The sequence below is a fragment of the Engystomops pustulosus genome, chromosome 3 (genome assembly GCF_040894005.1).
Source record: "Engystomops pustulosus chromosome 3, aEngPut4.maternal, whole genome shotgun sequence".
NCBI lineage: Eukaryota > Metazoa > Chordata > Amphibia > Anura > Leptodactylidae > Engystomops > Engystomops pustulosus.
This window is the reverse complement of record NC_092413.1, coordinates 158,012,598-158,029,595: the sequence shown is the minus strand read 5'-3', so window position 1 is coordinate 158,029,595 and position 16,998 is coordinate 158,012,598. Positions and strand designations below refer to the sequence as shown.

General features: G+C 38.0%; 1 protein-coding gene across 3 annotated transcripts in view; it reads right to left on the bottom strand.

Annotated features, from left to right (window-relative positions):
* Window positions 1–1,906: 1,906 nt before the first annotated feature.
* The window catches only part of PEX5L (peroxisomal biogenesis factor 5 like), a 164,335-nt gene continuing 149,243 nt past the window's right edge, over window positions 1,907–16,998 (bottom strand). For all 3 annotated transcript variants that reach the window (XM_072142740.1, XM_072142741.1, XM_072142742.1), the window contains 7 exons: window positions 16,069–16,185; window positions 15,454–15,597; window positions 13,716–13,786; window positions 13,282–13,479; window positions 9,319–9,484; window positions 8,812–8,969; window positions 1,907–7,795 (listed from right to left, as the gene is read on the bottom strand). In XM_072142740.1, coding sequence (XP_071998841.1) covers window positions 7,591–7,795; window positions 8,812–8,969; window positions 9,319–9,484; window positions 13,282–13,479; window positions 13,716–13,786; window positions 15,454–15,597; window positions 16,069–16,185 — 1,059 coding nt within the window. In that variant the 3' untranslated portion in view covers window positions 1,907–7,590. The remainder of the gene's footprint in view (window positions 7,796–8,811; window positions 8,970–9,318; window positions 9,485–13,281; window positions 13,480–13,715; window positions 13,787–15,453; window positions 15,598–16,068; window positions 16,186–16,998) is intronic.

The following is a 16,998-nucleotide window of genomic DNA, read 5'->3' as shown; positions in this document are numbered from 1 at the left end:
TGATGGTTCTGCTCTGGTGTAGAACTGAATTGTCATTGGGTCTAAGTTTAGACTCCATTCACACATCCATATATAGTGACCATGAGCTAGTCGCAAGAATGGCAGCTAGCTCATCATTACCATAGACATGCATAGACACCACACCGTGTTCGAGCCATGTGTCCAAGGTACAAAAGATATTGCTAGTCCTACTCCTGCCTGGATTTCCAAAAGGGCTGCACAGCATCCTATGGAGAGGGGAGATGTGAGGAGTGCTCACCCTTCCACTCTCCATCCAGCTTGTGGCTCACAGCTCTTGTTGGTTCACACAGACATGTGGATGAGAGTGTCTAGAATGAAGATCTACCTACTCTTGGCTTGTGACATTTTGCTAATGTGGTTCACTCATCTCCAGTCTGCTTTAACTATTTGGAAGCTGAATACCACTGTTCATGCCGTGGATCCTCCATGTTTTTCCATATCATGCCTTGACAGCATATCCCTCTTCAATTTTCTTTGTATATTATACAGATGTCTATCTGTCCTTTTGTATAATTGTTGTTTGCTAAGGCCTACATATAGCTTATGGCCATTTTAGTCTATGTATCATCACCTTACAATAGCAATTTATGTGTTCAATGATGGTGAAGAAAAACCTGTTGATTGTGATAGTGTTCTCTTTATATTATATTCTTTTCTATCACAATAGGTGCCATTAAGTTGGTAAAATGTTTTGCTCTCTAAAAGAAAAAACTGGGTTTTTGGTGGAATTAATTATCCTGTTGTTTTGATTGCTTGAGGATATCCTGGTACTTTGTAAAGATTCTCCTATTTGCTCCTAGATCAGCAGTGTGGTGTATAAGAATCGGGCCTTTAAAGGAAATCCATCATGAAAATTAAGCATGGATAAAGCAGAGACCTTTACCCATAGATCCAGGCACTGTGACTGGTAATATTCTAATATTTCTTATCCATGGCCTTCTTTCTGCTAAAATCAACTTGAACATTATGCTAATGAACCTTCCACGATGTCACTAGGGTATTGAAAAAGTTGATTTTAGAAAGGAAGCCATGGATAACAAATACGAGATGATCACCACAATGACAGTCCCTTGTTTATCATGCTTGATATTGATGGTAGATTTCCTTTAATAATGTCATTTTTACAGGAGTTTTCTCTACTTTGGCCATTTTGGAGTAAAGTTTTCCTTGTCATAACTGCTCTCTTTTTTGTATCCCTACTATAGGGACTTATTCTGCCTTGTTTAGATTATCAAATAGTTCTGTACAGCTTGGTCTAAGGTGTAAGAATTGCCCCTTGGGACGTTTTGTAGAATTTTTGGGAAATGTCAGCAGAAAATTCATTCGCCTTAGGTTGTCACTTTTTTGGTTGTGCTGTAACCTCAGTAGCAGTCTCTAAGTAATGGTACCATAGCAATCATTGGCCTACCTCTATTCTCCACATAATGCTGAATTGTGTATAAGAGAAGACTGCTTTTGTCTTCTCCTCTTCGGATCCCCTAAAGCTGCCTGAAGTGGGGGACATGACATTCGGCTTCCCAATCTCTTGGTTAGCCTCCTAAAGCCTTCACTGTAAATATGCTATAGCTTTAGGGACCTGGACCACACACTGTATATTTACGGCAAGCGGTCCAGAACTATTTAAACCATAGCAGTGAACCTACCTATAGACTGGCAGACTTTACCTGATAGAAGTATAGAAATAGCATAAATTACTGTACTAATTCAACCATATTCTACCAAAAGATGGCGAATTTGCTCCTCAATAAAGTGGTGCACTTTAATCTGCTGTAGTTAAGTTTACAGTGTATCAGTGCATAGTAAAATTGTCATGTTGTGAATTGTAAACCCAATAAAGAAAATAAAAAAAAATGTCAAAGAAGACACGGAAAATTCTTGTGTTTTGTTATCTTTAATTGTGCATCAGGGTTATATGTACAATAAATACATTATAATGCATGCTTTTGGTTAATAGATTGAAAATACATTTACCGTATGTTAAATGCATGCAACAAGGCAATACCTGAGGTTATAATAGTCTTTTAAAAAAGGTCCTTTTTTTTTAGAAATCAGATGCTTTTGACCATCAAAGGTTACACATTTTAAAAATATAAATTCTTCTTTCAGTACCTTAAGTGTATAAATACCATATTGCACGGAGATTGCTTGAACTGTCATCTTAGAAAAGTTGGGAGAAAGGTGACCAAGGAATGGACCTTGCTAAACAAATTCTATATCTGATAATGGGTACAGCCTGTACGCTGGCTTCAGATGACAAAATCCTGTTCTCTCCTGGACATAAAATATCACAAGTTGTCTACTGATTGGGCTAAATACATAGTCTGTATCACAATCAAAGTGGGAGCAGAAACCTGCATAGCACATTACACAGTACATTAAAATCACCAAAGGCTCTTTAATCAAGGCTTCGTGTTGCTTTATTGAAACTTACAACTTGCCTTCTAGAATAAGAATTATTAGCATTGTATGGACTATGTGATGGGGGTGGGTAATACACAGTAATAAGGCCACAGGTTTACCTCCATTTAGTATTATTTTGAATGGATCTGAGGCAGATCGCTCCGGCAGTGAAGTCTTCCTATTGATGACATGTTGGTGGATTCATCCATAGATTTTCGGGTAGATCAAATAAAGTAGTGACCTACTTTGGAATGTATTAAAATGTCCTTACTAGATTAGATACTATACAAAATGTGTTCATCACCGATTACCATTTTTTCAACTATAATTAACTCATAAATAACAAGAGCATACAGTATTTTTGTGCACAAGTCACTGTCATCTTAGAGATTCCATATTACATTTTTGGTACTAGCCTGTGCACTGTGTAAGGTTACACTTAAAGTGTAACTAAACCTTTGAATCATTTTTAAAATTTCAGAAATCAATAGTGGGCGATAAAAGTAAACTTTATAATATACTTCTTTAAGTGAAGAAGCTTCCCTGGGACTTTTTCTGCTCTTCTTCCTGCAGTGAGAAATATATCTGAAATCTTTGTAATATCAGTCCACTTCAGAGAGATGAGGCTAATAATTAACTATTTCCATAGCTAGAGAATATTCAGCTCTCTGAGTTGTGAGCATTTTTTAATATACTTTATTAAGAAATTAAGTTTGTAAAAAATTTGCTACTCAGCTCCCTCTAGAAATTCTTCCCTCTAGATCTAGAAATCCATGTTCAAGCCATCCTACATGATGGATTTGCTAAAAAAAAAACCTAAAATGCTCTAAAATGCCTTCTGATACATTCGGATACATTTTTTGGCCATATTCAAACGCGTCTGACAAAGGGACGTGGCCTAGTAAAAAAGGTGTGGTTTGGAGAAAGGGGCAGGGTCATTTGGAAATTAGTCTGTGCGCCAAAAAATTAGGAAGAGTGCGCAAAGTTTCATCCTGCTAAAAGCAGGTGAAAGGTAAAACTCAACACTCTTGTACTGTGACAGATTCATTATCACAATAATGAATCTGGTGCAGCACAAGAGTAGTGGTGACCAGCTCTTCACTGTCGAATCCTGAGACATATATTAACGAATCCCCCAATGTGTTTTTTTCAGAGCTGGGAGTAGTGAGGATTAATTCCTTCGATTTCAACTTTAAAATATAGATCACAGCATACTACAGCCAGGGAGAGAGCAAAACGGGTTAAAACTCACTGCTCAAAGTTGTGTAAAAAAACAGGAGAGGAGAGTGAGTCTTCAGCCTGGTAGATGGATCTGCCATGACAAGCCAGAAGTAAACCTATTAGTAACGGGTACTTTGCAGGCTGTTTCTTTACAAGAAAATCTGAATGTCATGATTTAATATATTACAAAAATGTTCAGAACTATCCCTCCCACACCGTTTTAAAAATTATCTGAAATGACAGTTACTTTAAAAGTCATTAGGCATGTTATCAGGTTTCTTTATTACCCAGCTGTTAGTGGTATATACAAGAGAAAGATTTCAACAAACTGCTTAAATAAGGAAGAAAAGAAGGACTCTGCATTATAATTTATTAAAGTAATTTCTTGCTAGGTTTACCATTATCATCTGCACTATTCATTTATGTAATTTTGTTGAAAGTTTAGTTTAGTTACTTTAGTTTGGTACTTTGTTTCCTCAAATATCCATGATCCACCAGGTAGGCATTGACTATATACTGATGTATGCATGGATATTTCTATTGCTATGTTTACTAAAAAATAAAGTTATACAGTACATACATGACAGTATTGAGCTGATCTGCAGACTCACTGCCATTTTTGAAATGTCAATTGATCTGGCATTTTATGCCACCACAATTAAGGCCCTAATGATAAATCATCCTACATGTGGCAGTATGAGTCAGAAGGGATAGAGCATTGCTATTTTATTCTTTTAAATAAAGTTTTTTTCCCACTTCATGTTTTTGTAGATTGATACCCTACCCTATTGATACATTAAAGGCTGTTGTGGTGTGCTGGTGACGCGTGCTTCTTCATCACAGACCAGCAGCGTCAAATACATCTATCATGTGGCCTGGCCGCTGTGGAGACTTATTTAAGTGAATAGGGATAAGCTGCAATACCAAGTGTGGCCACTGGTTTCTTCACAATAAAATGATTTAGCTGTAATATGACCATTTGCTGAATCTCTTATGCAGACTGAAACCTTATACAATTTTATGGTAACATTGACCGTATAGGTATATTTAGCTAAAAAGTTTTCATCTCAAAAACTCAGTCCCTTTCAAAAATAGAGGAGCAATCAAACGGAGTTATTTTAAGACAGGGGATTGCAATCACAGAGGGAGAAGCTAATCAAACTGAGCATGAGGAACGTCTGCAGAGGATAATGGAGGAATGTACTTTCATTACATCAAATTAATGTCATTCTTTTTATTATAAAAAGATATACAATTTTCCAATATACTTTATGTATCAATTCCTTACAGATTTCTAGATCTCCGCTTGCTGTCATTCTATGGAAAGCTTCTATGTTTACTTCCAGTGGACAGAAATCTGACCATGGCTCGTTATAACACACAGCTCTGATTACCGTACTCTCTGTGATATAATGAGCCGTGCACCTGTGTGACCATGGTCAGATTTCAGTCCACTAGTAGTAAATATAGACACATTGCATAGAAGGGCAGCAAGCAGAGATCTAGAAAACCATGAGGAATTGATACAAAAGTATATTGGAAAATTGTACAACTTTTTATCATAAAAACAAATAACAATTTTTTTGCTGAAATGGGAATACCCTTTAATTTCCAGTGGACAGAAATCAGACCATGGTCACACAGGTGCACGGCTCATTATATCACACAGCTCCGATTACTCTGATACTAACGAGCCGAGCACCTGTGTGACCATGGTCATATTTCTGTCTGGAGGAAATAAACATAGAAGCTTTCTACAGAATGACAGCAAGCAGAGATATAGAAATTCATACAGACATTTGGAATATTGCATAACTTTTCATTATACAAACAAAAACATTTATTTGCTGAAATGGGATTTATTTATGGGATGTATTTAGGAGAGAGTTGCGCAAACTAAATATGAAAGGTGAAGGGTCAACCTTTTGGTCACCTATTATAAATCCATCATTCACAACAGAAAAAAACATTGCTGCAATATTTTTTTTTTACTATAATTAACATAAAGTGGAACAGAATCTGCCAAATGCTGATGTGGACTAAGCTTTGGATTCTAAAAGCAGAAATCAGGTAGATAAACATCAGGCAGTCGCTTTTCAACAACTTGATCTTTTTGTACTTTGGGACACAAGTTGTTAACAAAGTGTTATATACTGAATCTGCACAGGTTACCCCCAATATACTGCCATTCATTACTATAGAGATAGCATTATAAATAGCAATGACTAGAAGACCAGGGTGAACAAATAGCTCTGTTAAAGGGAATTTGTCAACACACTAACCCCCAAGCCCACAAGAAGTACCTTCTTATGTAATATGAACATCCCATGGAGGTCTTTTTAGTATATGCGGAGACCTCCCACAACTCCTAACATGTCATGCAAAGTGGCACATGTGCGGTGCGCTTGTGAAGCTGGCGCAGTACCAGCTCCAAGATCACAGAGGCACTGCGCATGCGCGAGATCTCCAGATAGCCGGAGATTGTGCAAATCTGACATGTATAAATCTGATGTGTTTATAATGTTTCATAGGGAGTTCTTAAAGCCTCTTGCACAAGCCTCCCTATTGTCTATGTCCTTCCCTTCAGTGTTGAAACAAAGAAGAGCACATTTCTGATGAGGGGGCAGACAGGACAGTGTTAAAATGCACTGAAATATCATCTCTATGATTTAAACACAGCTTTGTATGCTCAGAAGCATTACTAGAGATAATTATATATGGTCAAATGTAAAAAACAAACATTTGATAGAAGATAAACTATTGTAAATATAATTTTTATATAATATGCATTTAAAGCGGAACAGTATGATGAACTATGGTAACGCCTTACATTAGAAAAACACTGGAATGTTGTCAGTTTATTACACAATTTCATAAGCAATTCTTTGCAACGGTTTAGCAGTTTCTAGAGTAGGATTCGGCATGCATTGGTTCTATAGTGGTCATAAATAGCAAGGTCCAGCTTGCCAAGTCATTCTTAGCTTACCAATGTCAGCATGGGATTCTGGAGAACCATAAACTGCTTGATTTATTATTACACCATTTATTTCCATTTTCTACCCAAAATCAGTTTTAAAATCTCTAAGAATAATATATTTGGTCCTATCCGCCATATTGGCCAGACTTTTTCAATTCTTCTATACTACTCAAAAACATTGCATAAATAAAATATAGTCTAAAGTGCAAATGTACAGTCCCATACAGGCATGGCATAGCCTCAGTCAGTGCAACTTACTGATTGTGTAGATAAAGTAAAGTCTATATCAAATTTGGCAGTTGGCTATTCTGTACCTGTGGACATTACAACTCATATTTTTGTTAACAAAGGCAACTAGCGTCATTCTGACAGCACTCTCCACTGCACTCCATATTCCGGTAGGTTTAAGGGGATGTGCATTGGATCATATAGGTGGTATTTCTTGGAAAGTGCGATCCTAGGTTCATTTTTTCATCAAGTTATGCAAAATAGTACTAATAAAACTACATAATAACTACTAACATGTTTAAAGATCATACAGGTTGTGAACGATATATATAGATCCTCATGCACTGATCACAAGTTCTCCCATGTTCTGTCAGTGGTTGCAGTGCTAGTTGATATAGAAAGCACCTTCAAAACATTGACCTCCAGTAATGAATGGAGAAGAACAACAGGAAACGGAGACATTTGCTGTTACAAATGTGTGAATATGGAATGGGTCTCTTGTATATCAGTCATTTATTATAAGAATATTTCTATGTAAATATTCAGCAGTGGAAAGATATGTTTCTTCAAATTTTTCCTAAAGTAGGATTGTGCTTTTAGTGTCAGACATATAACCCAGCAAGCTTTGGGGGAAAAATGCCAAGTTATCATCCGGTGGAAGTACTGAATATCATGCTCAGTTTATCGCACTGAACATAACTTTCTAACGAAAAAAAGGCAGTTCTTGAGGCTCAGACTGGTTTTCAGGATTCTATATGAAACGCTTTTAGGAGGACATCCAGGTCTCCCACATTGGCGGCATGAAAGAGTTCAGGTTGGTCCATCATGGACAGCGCTATCCTGAGTGCGGCCCAGATGTTGCCTGAGATGACAGGATGCTGAGCTTGCAGATGAGTTCTACTTTTCCTTTGTAGAGTCAGAGCCGTCAGGAAGTTGCTAACAGCCTCTCTAGAAGCAAAGATGAAATGGTGAATCATGAAAATACTGCAAAATCTAAAAAGGCATAATATGAAACATTTCCCATGCAACTGACTTTACAAATTTTTTTCATGTGTAGAATTCATGAGTAACTTTTAGATGTGCTGAAGTCATGGAATAGTCTTCATTTGGTGCTAATTAAATATGGGTTCACCGTCTGGATTAGGCTGACTGACCCGGACAGGGGACTGCACCTGGCCAATCATATCAATGACCAGTTGATGGGGGTGTCAAGGGTCTACCATGGGGTGCGCTTATCTCTAGTGGTAATGGGAGACTCTTTCCTACTAAAGAAGCAGACACAACAAACTCTCAATGACAGGCGTATAACCATTCTATATGGTCAACCCTATATTGGTAGGGGAATTTTCTAGTGGATCGATCATGCAATATATAAACTGTTGTATGTCAAAGAGAGACAATCCGTGCAGCTTCTTTCTCTGTAGCAAGCTGAATGGGGACCCCAAGTAAGAAGACTTTTCCACATAACATCTATATATGTAATATACAAGCAACAAGAGTAAAAGCTGTGGCACCTCTAGGATAAAATCCAAAATTCATATTAAAGATACATTAAAACATATAAAATTAGTGAATGATGGATAGGGAACACAAAACCAACCAGTTTCAGCTATTCAAGCCTTACTCATGGCTGAAACACGCTAATTTTGTTTGCCCTACCTATCATGCACAAATTTCTATGCCCAGCTTTTCCTCTTATTTTGCGACAAGGTAAGATTTTTCTCTCATTTTGATTGATTTTAAACAAATACTCTAATTTGATGCAAGGACTCCCTGTCTGCTGCCCGAACTGCAGCGACAGAAATACATACATACAGTTAGTAGATTTAGGGTATAGAAAAGTAGTTAAAGGAATGGTGATATATATAAATATATATATATATATATATATATATATATATATATATATATATATATATAAATGAATGAATAAAGGAATTTTTGTAACACTTGCTATGTCTTACCTGTGAGCTCCAAGGTTAATACAGCTTATTCCTAAATTGTATCTGCATCTGATGAAGCCTGGTTGTATTTCCAGTGCTTTTGTGTAAGCTTCTACAGCTTCTTCACTTCGATCTCCATTTGCTAATGTTGCACCTAGTCGGTTCCATAATGAATAGTCCTGTCAAGGAACAAGAAAAATAAGGCACAGTGAGATTATGTGAAGCATTTGAAATTGTTGCAGTCTTTTAGATTTTTTAAATGTAATGATATGTTTAGGAAACACATTTATTGTATATTTCTGAAAATACAATACAATACAATACTTCCACTTCTACAGTTATTTTCTCACATTCCCTTAGTTTTTATTTTATAATATTGGATAGTGATATGATATTTATGGCATTCAATCATGGCACAGCAGCAGACAATCATAGCACCGCCCTGTGGACACAATACCAGGTTATTACTGGTTACTAAACGGCATAAGTCATTGCAAACAATGAAAAATTTGGATACAGCGTGCTTACATCTGGTCGGACCATTAAGGCAGAGTTGAAAGCATCAACGGCTCTATCAAACTCTCCACTAAGGTTGAATAACACTCCCAGTCCAGTCTGCAAGTCGGGGTCTATTAGATCACCGTTCTGATGTGCTGCTTCAAGGTACAGCTCCTTCACCTCCTCCAGGGAAGTACTGAGGAAGAAAAGAGGTTCAGTTATTACATTAGTCATTAACAGTTACTTATTATGCACAGTGGAAGGAAACTTTTACTTGATTTTTTTATTGCTTTAATAGATAAAATATACCACTATAACAAAATGTATATGTCCTCATTCACTTCAATGCTAAAACAAAAAACGGAAAGGCCAATTTGTTCTCTATTTTTTTGTCTAAAAATGAAGCACACAGAAGGGACATTTGTGTTATCTATGGTCTTGTTCCAGTAGTGTCAACATTTTGTTATTGACAAGTGTCACCCATTGATTAGGTCTTTCAGCTGGTCACTGCACTCTAGTGCTGCTTTCACTTCTAAAACCTGTGATGTCACATCCACTGGTCCCCTCTCCTGCTTGTACTTCAGTCCCTTTTTAAGTGAATTAACTAAGCTGCAATACCAAGCACAGCCACTATGCATTGTACAGCACTGTGCTTTGTAGAGGTTAATGAAAAAACTGTTCTTTTCTTAAAGGGGTATTCCCATTTCAGAAAATTAATGTTATTGTTTATGTAATGAAAAATTATAGAATAGAACAATAACTTTATTTTCCCCATAGGGGAAATTATTTACGTCACTGAAAAGACCGCCATCTTTTTACATATAAAATACAACCGCAAATTCATATAAGTACACACACATTCATGTAAACATTTATAAATTACAATATACAAAAAGAACATATATCACAAATAAAAACTATCCCACAGCACCTCCCCTCCTGTTGGCTAAGCCAAACACAGAGTGGATAAAAGACCTTAAATCTGGTAGTTTTACATTTGAGCTGAAGGAACCTGTCACTAAAAGTGCTGTGATGCCCATTAAAAATAGAGTACAAAGGGTTAAATTCATTACTTAGTCCATTTTGGTTAGCATTCGCGAACATAAAACTGTCTCCCACTTTTCCAACGGGGCACCCACAATTGCACTAGCTTTTTAAACCATTTTTCTGAATCTGTTTGAGTCTGTATGCGCACATTTCTACCTCAACATACCACAGCATAATAGAGTACACTCGCCACTACAGACTGATAGAAACCAATCAGCATCTTCCTCTGTATGTCAAACAACCTCAACGATCTTAAAAAGAAAAGTCTACCTGATACTTTTTCTTATATACCTTCTCCGAGCTGACATGTCATGACAGTTTATTGTGGAGGTGCACTGCCAGATATTTGTAAACTGAGACTCTCTCCACCTCGACATCACTAATCCGAAGGGGTTTATATTCCCCTTTACAGTTTACCCGAACTTAATCTCCATTTCTTTTTTTTTTTGTTAAATTCAACGTTAAACCATTCACTTTACACCATGACACAAATGAATCCACAGTCGACTCGTATTCCTCCAAGTTACCCGGATTTATGCACCCGACAATTGCAGCATCATCTGAATACTTTTGCATAAAGCACTCACTTCTGTTCTTTTGAAAATCCACTGTATAAATGGTGAACAGTAACGATCCAACTGATGCTCCACATACACATGGCATTGAGCGCTCAAGGATAGTCCGGACTCCCGATATATATTATTAATATCAGATTTTATTGATTAAAAGACAGATATATTTGCAACACGTTTCGGTCTGGTACTCAGACCTTCGTCAGGCAATCCATATCCGTATTTTTCTGTTTTCTCTGTCTCTTTGCTATTGCTCTGGAGGGAGATCGCACTACTGTCCATCATTCACTCCACTCCCAGATTTTTTAGATATAAATGGTGAACAGGAATGGGGCCCCCTGTGGGGCTCCTACATTACTCACAGCCACCTCAGACTCCCCCCCCCCCCTCCCATTTATCACACAAACTTTCGGGAATTATTATGTTATTCTAATTCTAGTTATCCTAACTACAAAACCGAATAAACAACTGACAGTTTCTCTTTATTCAAATTGTGAATTTTAAATCACTTCAGATTTCACAAGTGGCCACTAGATGTCAGATGTGACAGTTAATCAGACATTTTACAGCCTACAGTAAAAATTAATGTTATCAGCTCCTTATCTTAGCATGTGCAGGGTTTACAGAATAATATATCTATTGTAAAGTGATGGTGGATAAACAACTTTAACCCTTTCAGGACCAGGATTTTTAAAATTTATTTTATTTCTGTTTTTCCCTCCAGTCGTTCCTTATCTTTTTAATTTTTCCATTTACAAAGCTGTATGATAAATTGTACCACTAGAAAGTACAATTTGTCTTGCAGATAACACGCTAATATTCTGTGCAATGTACTGGGAAGTTTAAAAAAAATCCAAATGTGGTAGAAATGGCAAAAAAAAATCACAGTTTCACATATTCGATGGGCTTTATTTTTAAAGCCGTACAATGTGTGGTTTAGATAATGCTCCTCCTTTAATCTTTTGGTCAGTATGATATAGTTTAGTTATGTCGTAATGCCGTCTTTAAAAAAACGTTTTTTCAAATTTCAGTGTAGGCAGCTGTGTAAGGCGTCATTGTTTGTGGGATGGGATGATGTTTTTATCAATACCATATTGGAAACTGTACAATATTTTAATCTTAAGGGGTTCATCCACAGAAATCTTAGTTTTTATATTTTGAGCATTGAGCGCTGCTATCATTGCTGCAGGAGCCTGGATTGCAGTGAGTATGTCTGACAAGTACTCACAGTTCCTGATATCTCTTGCTCTGGATTTTGATGCTGACTGTCAGCTGTTCTGTACTCACTGCTCAGCTACTCTCCATAGCCAATATTATATATTTGCTCTTGGGGTCTAAGCTATTAAGGGTGCAAAGATTTGCACCAGTGGTCTCCACTATTATGAGCCTGCTCTGGGGGTATCCACTATTATTATTATTTGCTCTTGAGGTTTCCACTACCAAAAGTCTGCTCTGGGGAAGTCCACTATTAAAGGTCTTTTCTGGGGTCACCAGTATTATAGCCTGCTCTGGAGGTCTCCATTATTATAGATTTGCTCTGGGGGTCTCCAGTATAATATTTCTCCTCTAGGGCTCTCCATTATTAAAGGTCTGCTCTGGGGGTGACCAGTATTATGGCCTGCTCTTGGGTCTTGAGTATTATATATTTGCTTCTCCAGTTTTATATGTATGATCCAGGGGTCTCCGCTATTATAGCCTGGTCTTGGGATCTCCAGTATTATAGCCTGCTTTGGGGGTCTCCTGTATTGTAAGTTTGCTCTAGGGCAAGTATTATCATCTGCTTTGTGTACTGTATTTATAGTCTGTTACAAATACAGTATTTGATGTTTTTTGGTGCATCTAGGGTTCTGCTCACTAGTCCGGCCCCCTGAGCTTAATCGGTATGACAATGTGCCCCTTGGACCACAACCATGCTCTAAACCAGTGGTGGCGAACCTATGGCACTGGTGCCAGAGGCGGCACTAGGAGCACTCTCTGTGGGCACCCAGGCCATCACCCCAGCATGAAGTTCACCAGACAGGTCTCAAAGAATCTTCCTACAGAACCTTCCTACTATGATAGATGAATTTGCCCTCCTCCTTTCAACTGCGTTGGTGTCTTTAGGAGGCTGAACGATTGAAAGTTGTCAGAGAACAAGGAGAAATAAATTGCGGTGCTGGCACTTTGCAATAAATAAGTGGCTTTTGGTTGAAGTTTAGGCACTCAGGCTCTAAAAGGTTCACCATCACTGCTCTAAACCCTATGCATTTGAGTTCCACAATTTACATATGGCTACTTACTATACAAATAAACAGTTTTTAAAGCATATCCTATCCAAAACTGCATTTAAACCCACTAGATGTTCAATGTGACAAGGTGCACATGTCAACCTTACCTTTCCCACACTGATTTTGACATCCTGCGCTTCAGGTTTGGAGATTCCGATTTACTCTTCACCAGGTATTTATATCTGGGATTCTGTTTCATCCACATTTTTAGAGCTTCATATGCTTCATTTTGGTGTCCAATATTAGTGTAGCTGACAGCTAAGGCCATTAGTGCTTTTAAGTTATTTGGTTGTAGCTGTAAGCACCTGGAATGTAACACAATCTTTTAGCTTCTTACTTAGAAGATAACAACTAAAACTCAAAGTTAAACATGAGACATGTTAATGAAAGTGTATCATGAAAAATACAAAGGATGGCAGTGGTGAAAACTAACCAGATTGTGTGAATAACAGTTTACTTTTTATGAAAGAAACTAACCTAAATGTTCTATAAGTTTACATATTGCCATTCTGTCATAGTTCATCATGTTAGAGTGACTTACCTCTGTAGAGATACAATGGCTGCCTGTTCATTTTCATTCTCTGCCTGTGTGATGCCAAGGTACTGCCATGCCTGTCATTGAATTGTAGAACGAAAAATGTCAAGAACATAGAAAAGTAATCAAATACTTAAAATTTTCTGAAATTATATTGTTTATTCAAAAAGAACCTGTTAAATCTACCAGCATCATTATGTAGGATAGCCCACTGTCTTTTACGTTTGCCCCAAGGGGGATTCATGGAATTGCTTCCCTTTTGCGCCGCAATTCACTGAGTTTTTGGCACATGCGATTGGACTTTTGCCACAATCGCGCCAACTTTCATGCAACACAAACAGGGGGGGTTGGATGGGGGGTTTGCGGGCTGTCGGACAACCTGACTCATTCGGACTGAGCGTTGGTTTCAAAATTCAAATTGTGTTGCAAGACATGCACTCACATACACCGGGAAGAAGAAGGTGAACTCTGGAGCGACACATGCAGGATACCGGGCGTACGATCTTAATGAATCGCGCTGGACTTCATCCACGTCGCACAATGCACCTTGGGGATCGCGACAGGACCGGGTAAGTAAATGTGCCCCATTATGTCCTGTGGATAGGGTGTAACAATGAAACATGGGACTATCCCTTCCTGCAGTTTAGTTAAAGGAGCTTCTGAGGTGAAAAATAATCATTTTCTCCTTTACAGTTTATTAAGAATTCTATATTCCTCTGTGAAGATGGGGCCGAAATAATAATAACTTATTGTATTCTTTGGCACATCATGTCTGCTAAGTTTCTTGAAAACTAACATACTTAAGTTCATGAGATGTTCTTGAGTTGTCCATTGCCAATTCGTTGACAATGTATCCATTTTGTTTGCGTTTTTGTCCGCATCATTTTTTTTAAATCAATTGCTCAATTTTTTCATATACAAAAAAACCCCTAAAGGTATAACATCTGGTTCCTCAGCATTATCAGTAAAAAAAAAAACAGATTGTCATCAGGTTTTTTTTAATGGATTCAACCAATCAGAGCTTAGCTTTTATTTTATAAACAGTTGTGGGAAAATGAAAGCTGAGTTTTAATTGGTTTACATGGGCAACTAGAGCAAGTCTTCTCTCAGTCACTTCTAATAAATCACCCCCATAGGCTTCTGATGCTTTATGTGATCTGCAAGCATAAAAAAAAATAGGACAGGCTGTAAAAAAATTTTCAACGGACAACGAATCAGTTGAAAACACCACAAAAAGCAGATAAAATAGAATGGATAAGTAAGGCTTCAGTGAAAAAAAACGATGTGTGGCTAAACGCTAACTATGGGAACCCCACGTATAACTCCTCCATGCCTGCAGTATCATGTTGTGCCCTGATGATTGCCCTCCTGCCAATTGACTGTGTGTTGCTGCCATTGATTTTCTTTAAGACATCCAAAGAAAATACCTCACGTCTTGTATTATTTGTACTAATCTTTCCTGACAAGTCTCTTAAACCATCTCCTAATATAAAGTAGTGCATATCCTTCCTGGAATTTCCATTGCCTGGATTAACAAGGGTGATTTCCGATACATTAATTTACTAATTGGCTTTTATACTTTAATCCGTTCTCTGTAGCCTAATTGAGCTTTCTAAATGAGCATCCTTAGTATAATTAGCATTCAGAATTGTACATTGCAGACTTTAGAAGCAAAAAAGCACACAATTGAGAGTTAAAACTGGTTAGCAATTAATATATGTGAAAAAATGTGAAAATTTTCTACCTCAGCATCATTAGGATCTTGTAAAATAGCAGCTTCCAAGTATAGGATGGTCACTGGGAGATCCCCTTCTTTCAGTTTCTTCATTCCTTCTTCAAAGGCTCCAGAACACTCCCTGAAAGGATTGTCCGTGTGGAAATAGTAACCCTGGATCAAAATAACAGCAAACACATCAAGCAGCATGTTATAGACCAGGAGAAGCTTAGCAGAAGGTTAATAGTATTCTTTTCATGGGCAGCGTATTACTTAACAGAAACACTTTGGCACAGATTTAGCAAACTGTCCGCGCCAGTTTTCTTGGGCATTTTGCACATAAATCCATGTGCAAACTGCTCACACATATTTATTATGTAGTGTTTGTGCCAGTTTTGTGTCGTGGCTCCACTGTGTCCGCTGCAACACAAAACTGAGCTCTGATGTGGATTCACACCGGCCACCACATTTATGTTAGAACTTCCAACATAATTAAGGCACATGCCTGTTAAACTGAGTGCACTCAAAAAAAAAAAACTGGTGCACTCAGTTTAAGCACGTTTGGTGCATGCAGGGTGTGCCAGATTATTGAAGACTGTGCACCGGTGATAAATTTGGGCCTTTATCTGCATATAATATACTTACAGTTTCTTTGGAAGATGTTCCAGATAAATTAGATGGGCTGGAATTATCAGAAATCCAGTTCCTTCTTGCCATTTCTTCCCATTCAGCTTGCATTTTGTCCCAAAATTCAGTGTCTGACTAGGAAAGATATCATCAAATCTTTAGCTCATTTTACAATTTAGCTTTAGTTTTCTTTTGTAATGTGGTTTAAAATACTGTCAAAATATTACTGTGTCCATGACGAGCAACACTCCCAGACAGAGGTGTAGTAGACTATTATTAATTGCCCTAGATCTTGTGCCTTCCCCTTCCTCATCCTCTAGCTGCTCTCTTTGCTCTCTAAGCAGTAAGTCCAGTATCCACCTCTTCCAACAGTGGAAGAGTCTGGAAAACAGATGGCTCAAGTTGTCGCGCATGTGGGGTCGGGACATGGTGTTGGAGAGAAAGGGTGAAAGAGAGGATGAAAGTAGATGTGGAAGTAGAGGAGTGGGCGTACGTGGGAAGGTCGCATATGAGGTAGGCGTGCCTGGCTGGGCTTTTCAGCTGTAGTCAGAAGAGGTAATTGGATGGGCCAGGACAACCGGAATTTGATAATGCTGTGCTGGGCCCATCATGCTACTTCTCTTGGCTGCAGAAGACAAGACACAGCCTGGTCCAGCCCATCCACCTTGCAGTCAGGAGAGGTAGTGGGATGGGACAGATAAAGGGATGGGCCCACACTTCTCTTTACTGGCTCCCATAGTGCATGATAAATAAGGAGTCGCCCGTGTGGGCCCCTGGATCTCGAAGGTCCTACTACTGCTGTAGTTACACCACTGGTAAAGAGAGATTGGGGGTAATCCAAACAAGAGCAAGGCCGGCACTAATAGATACAATAAATCATAGAAAAATGGTCATGCATCAATGCTATAACTCAGAAATTTCAAGAACAAAGGGATGCAATAGTGACCC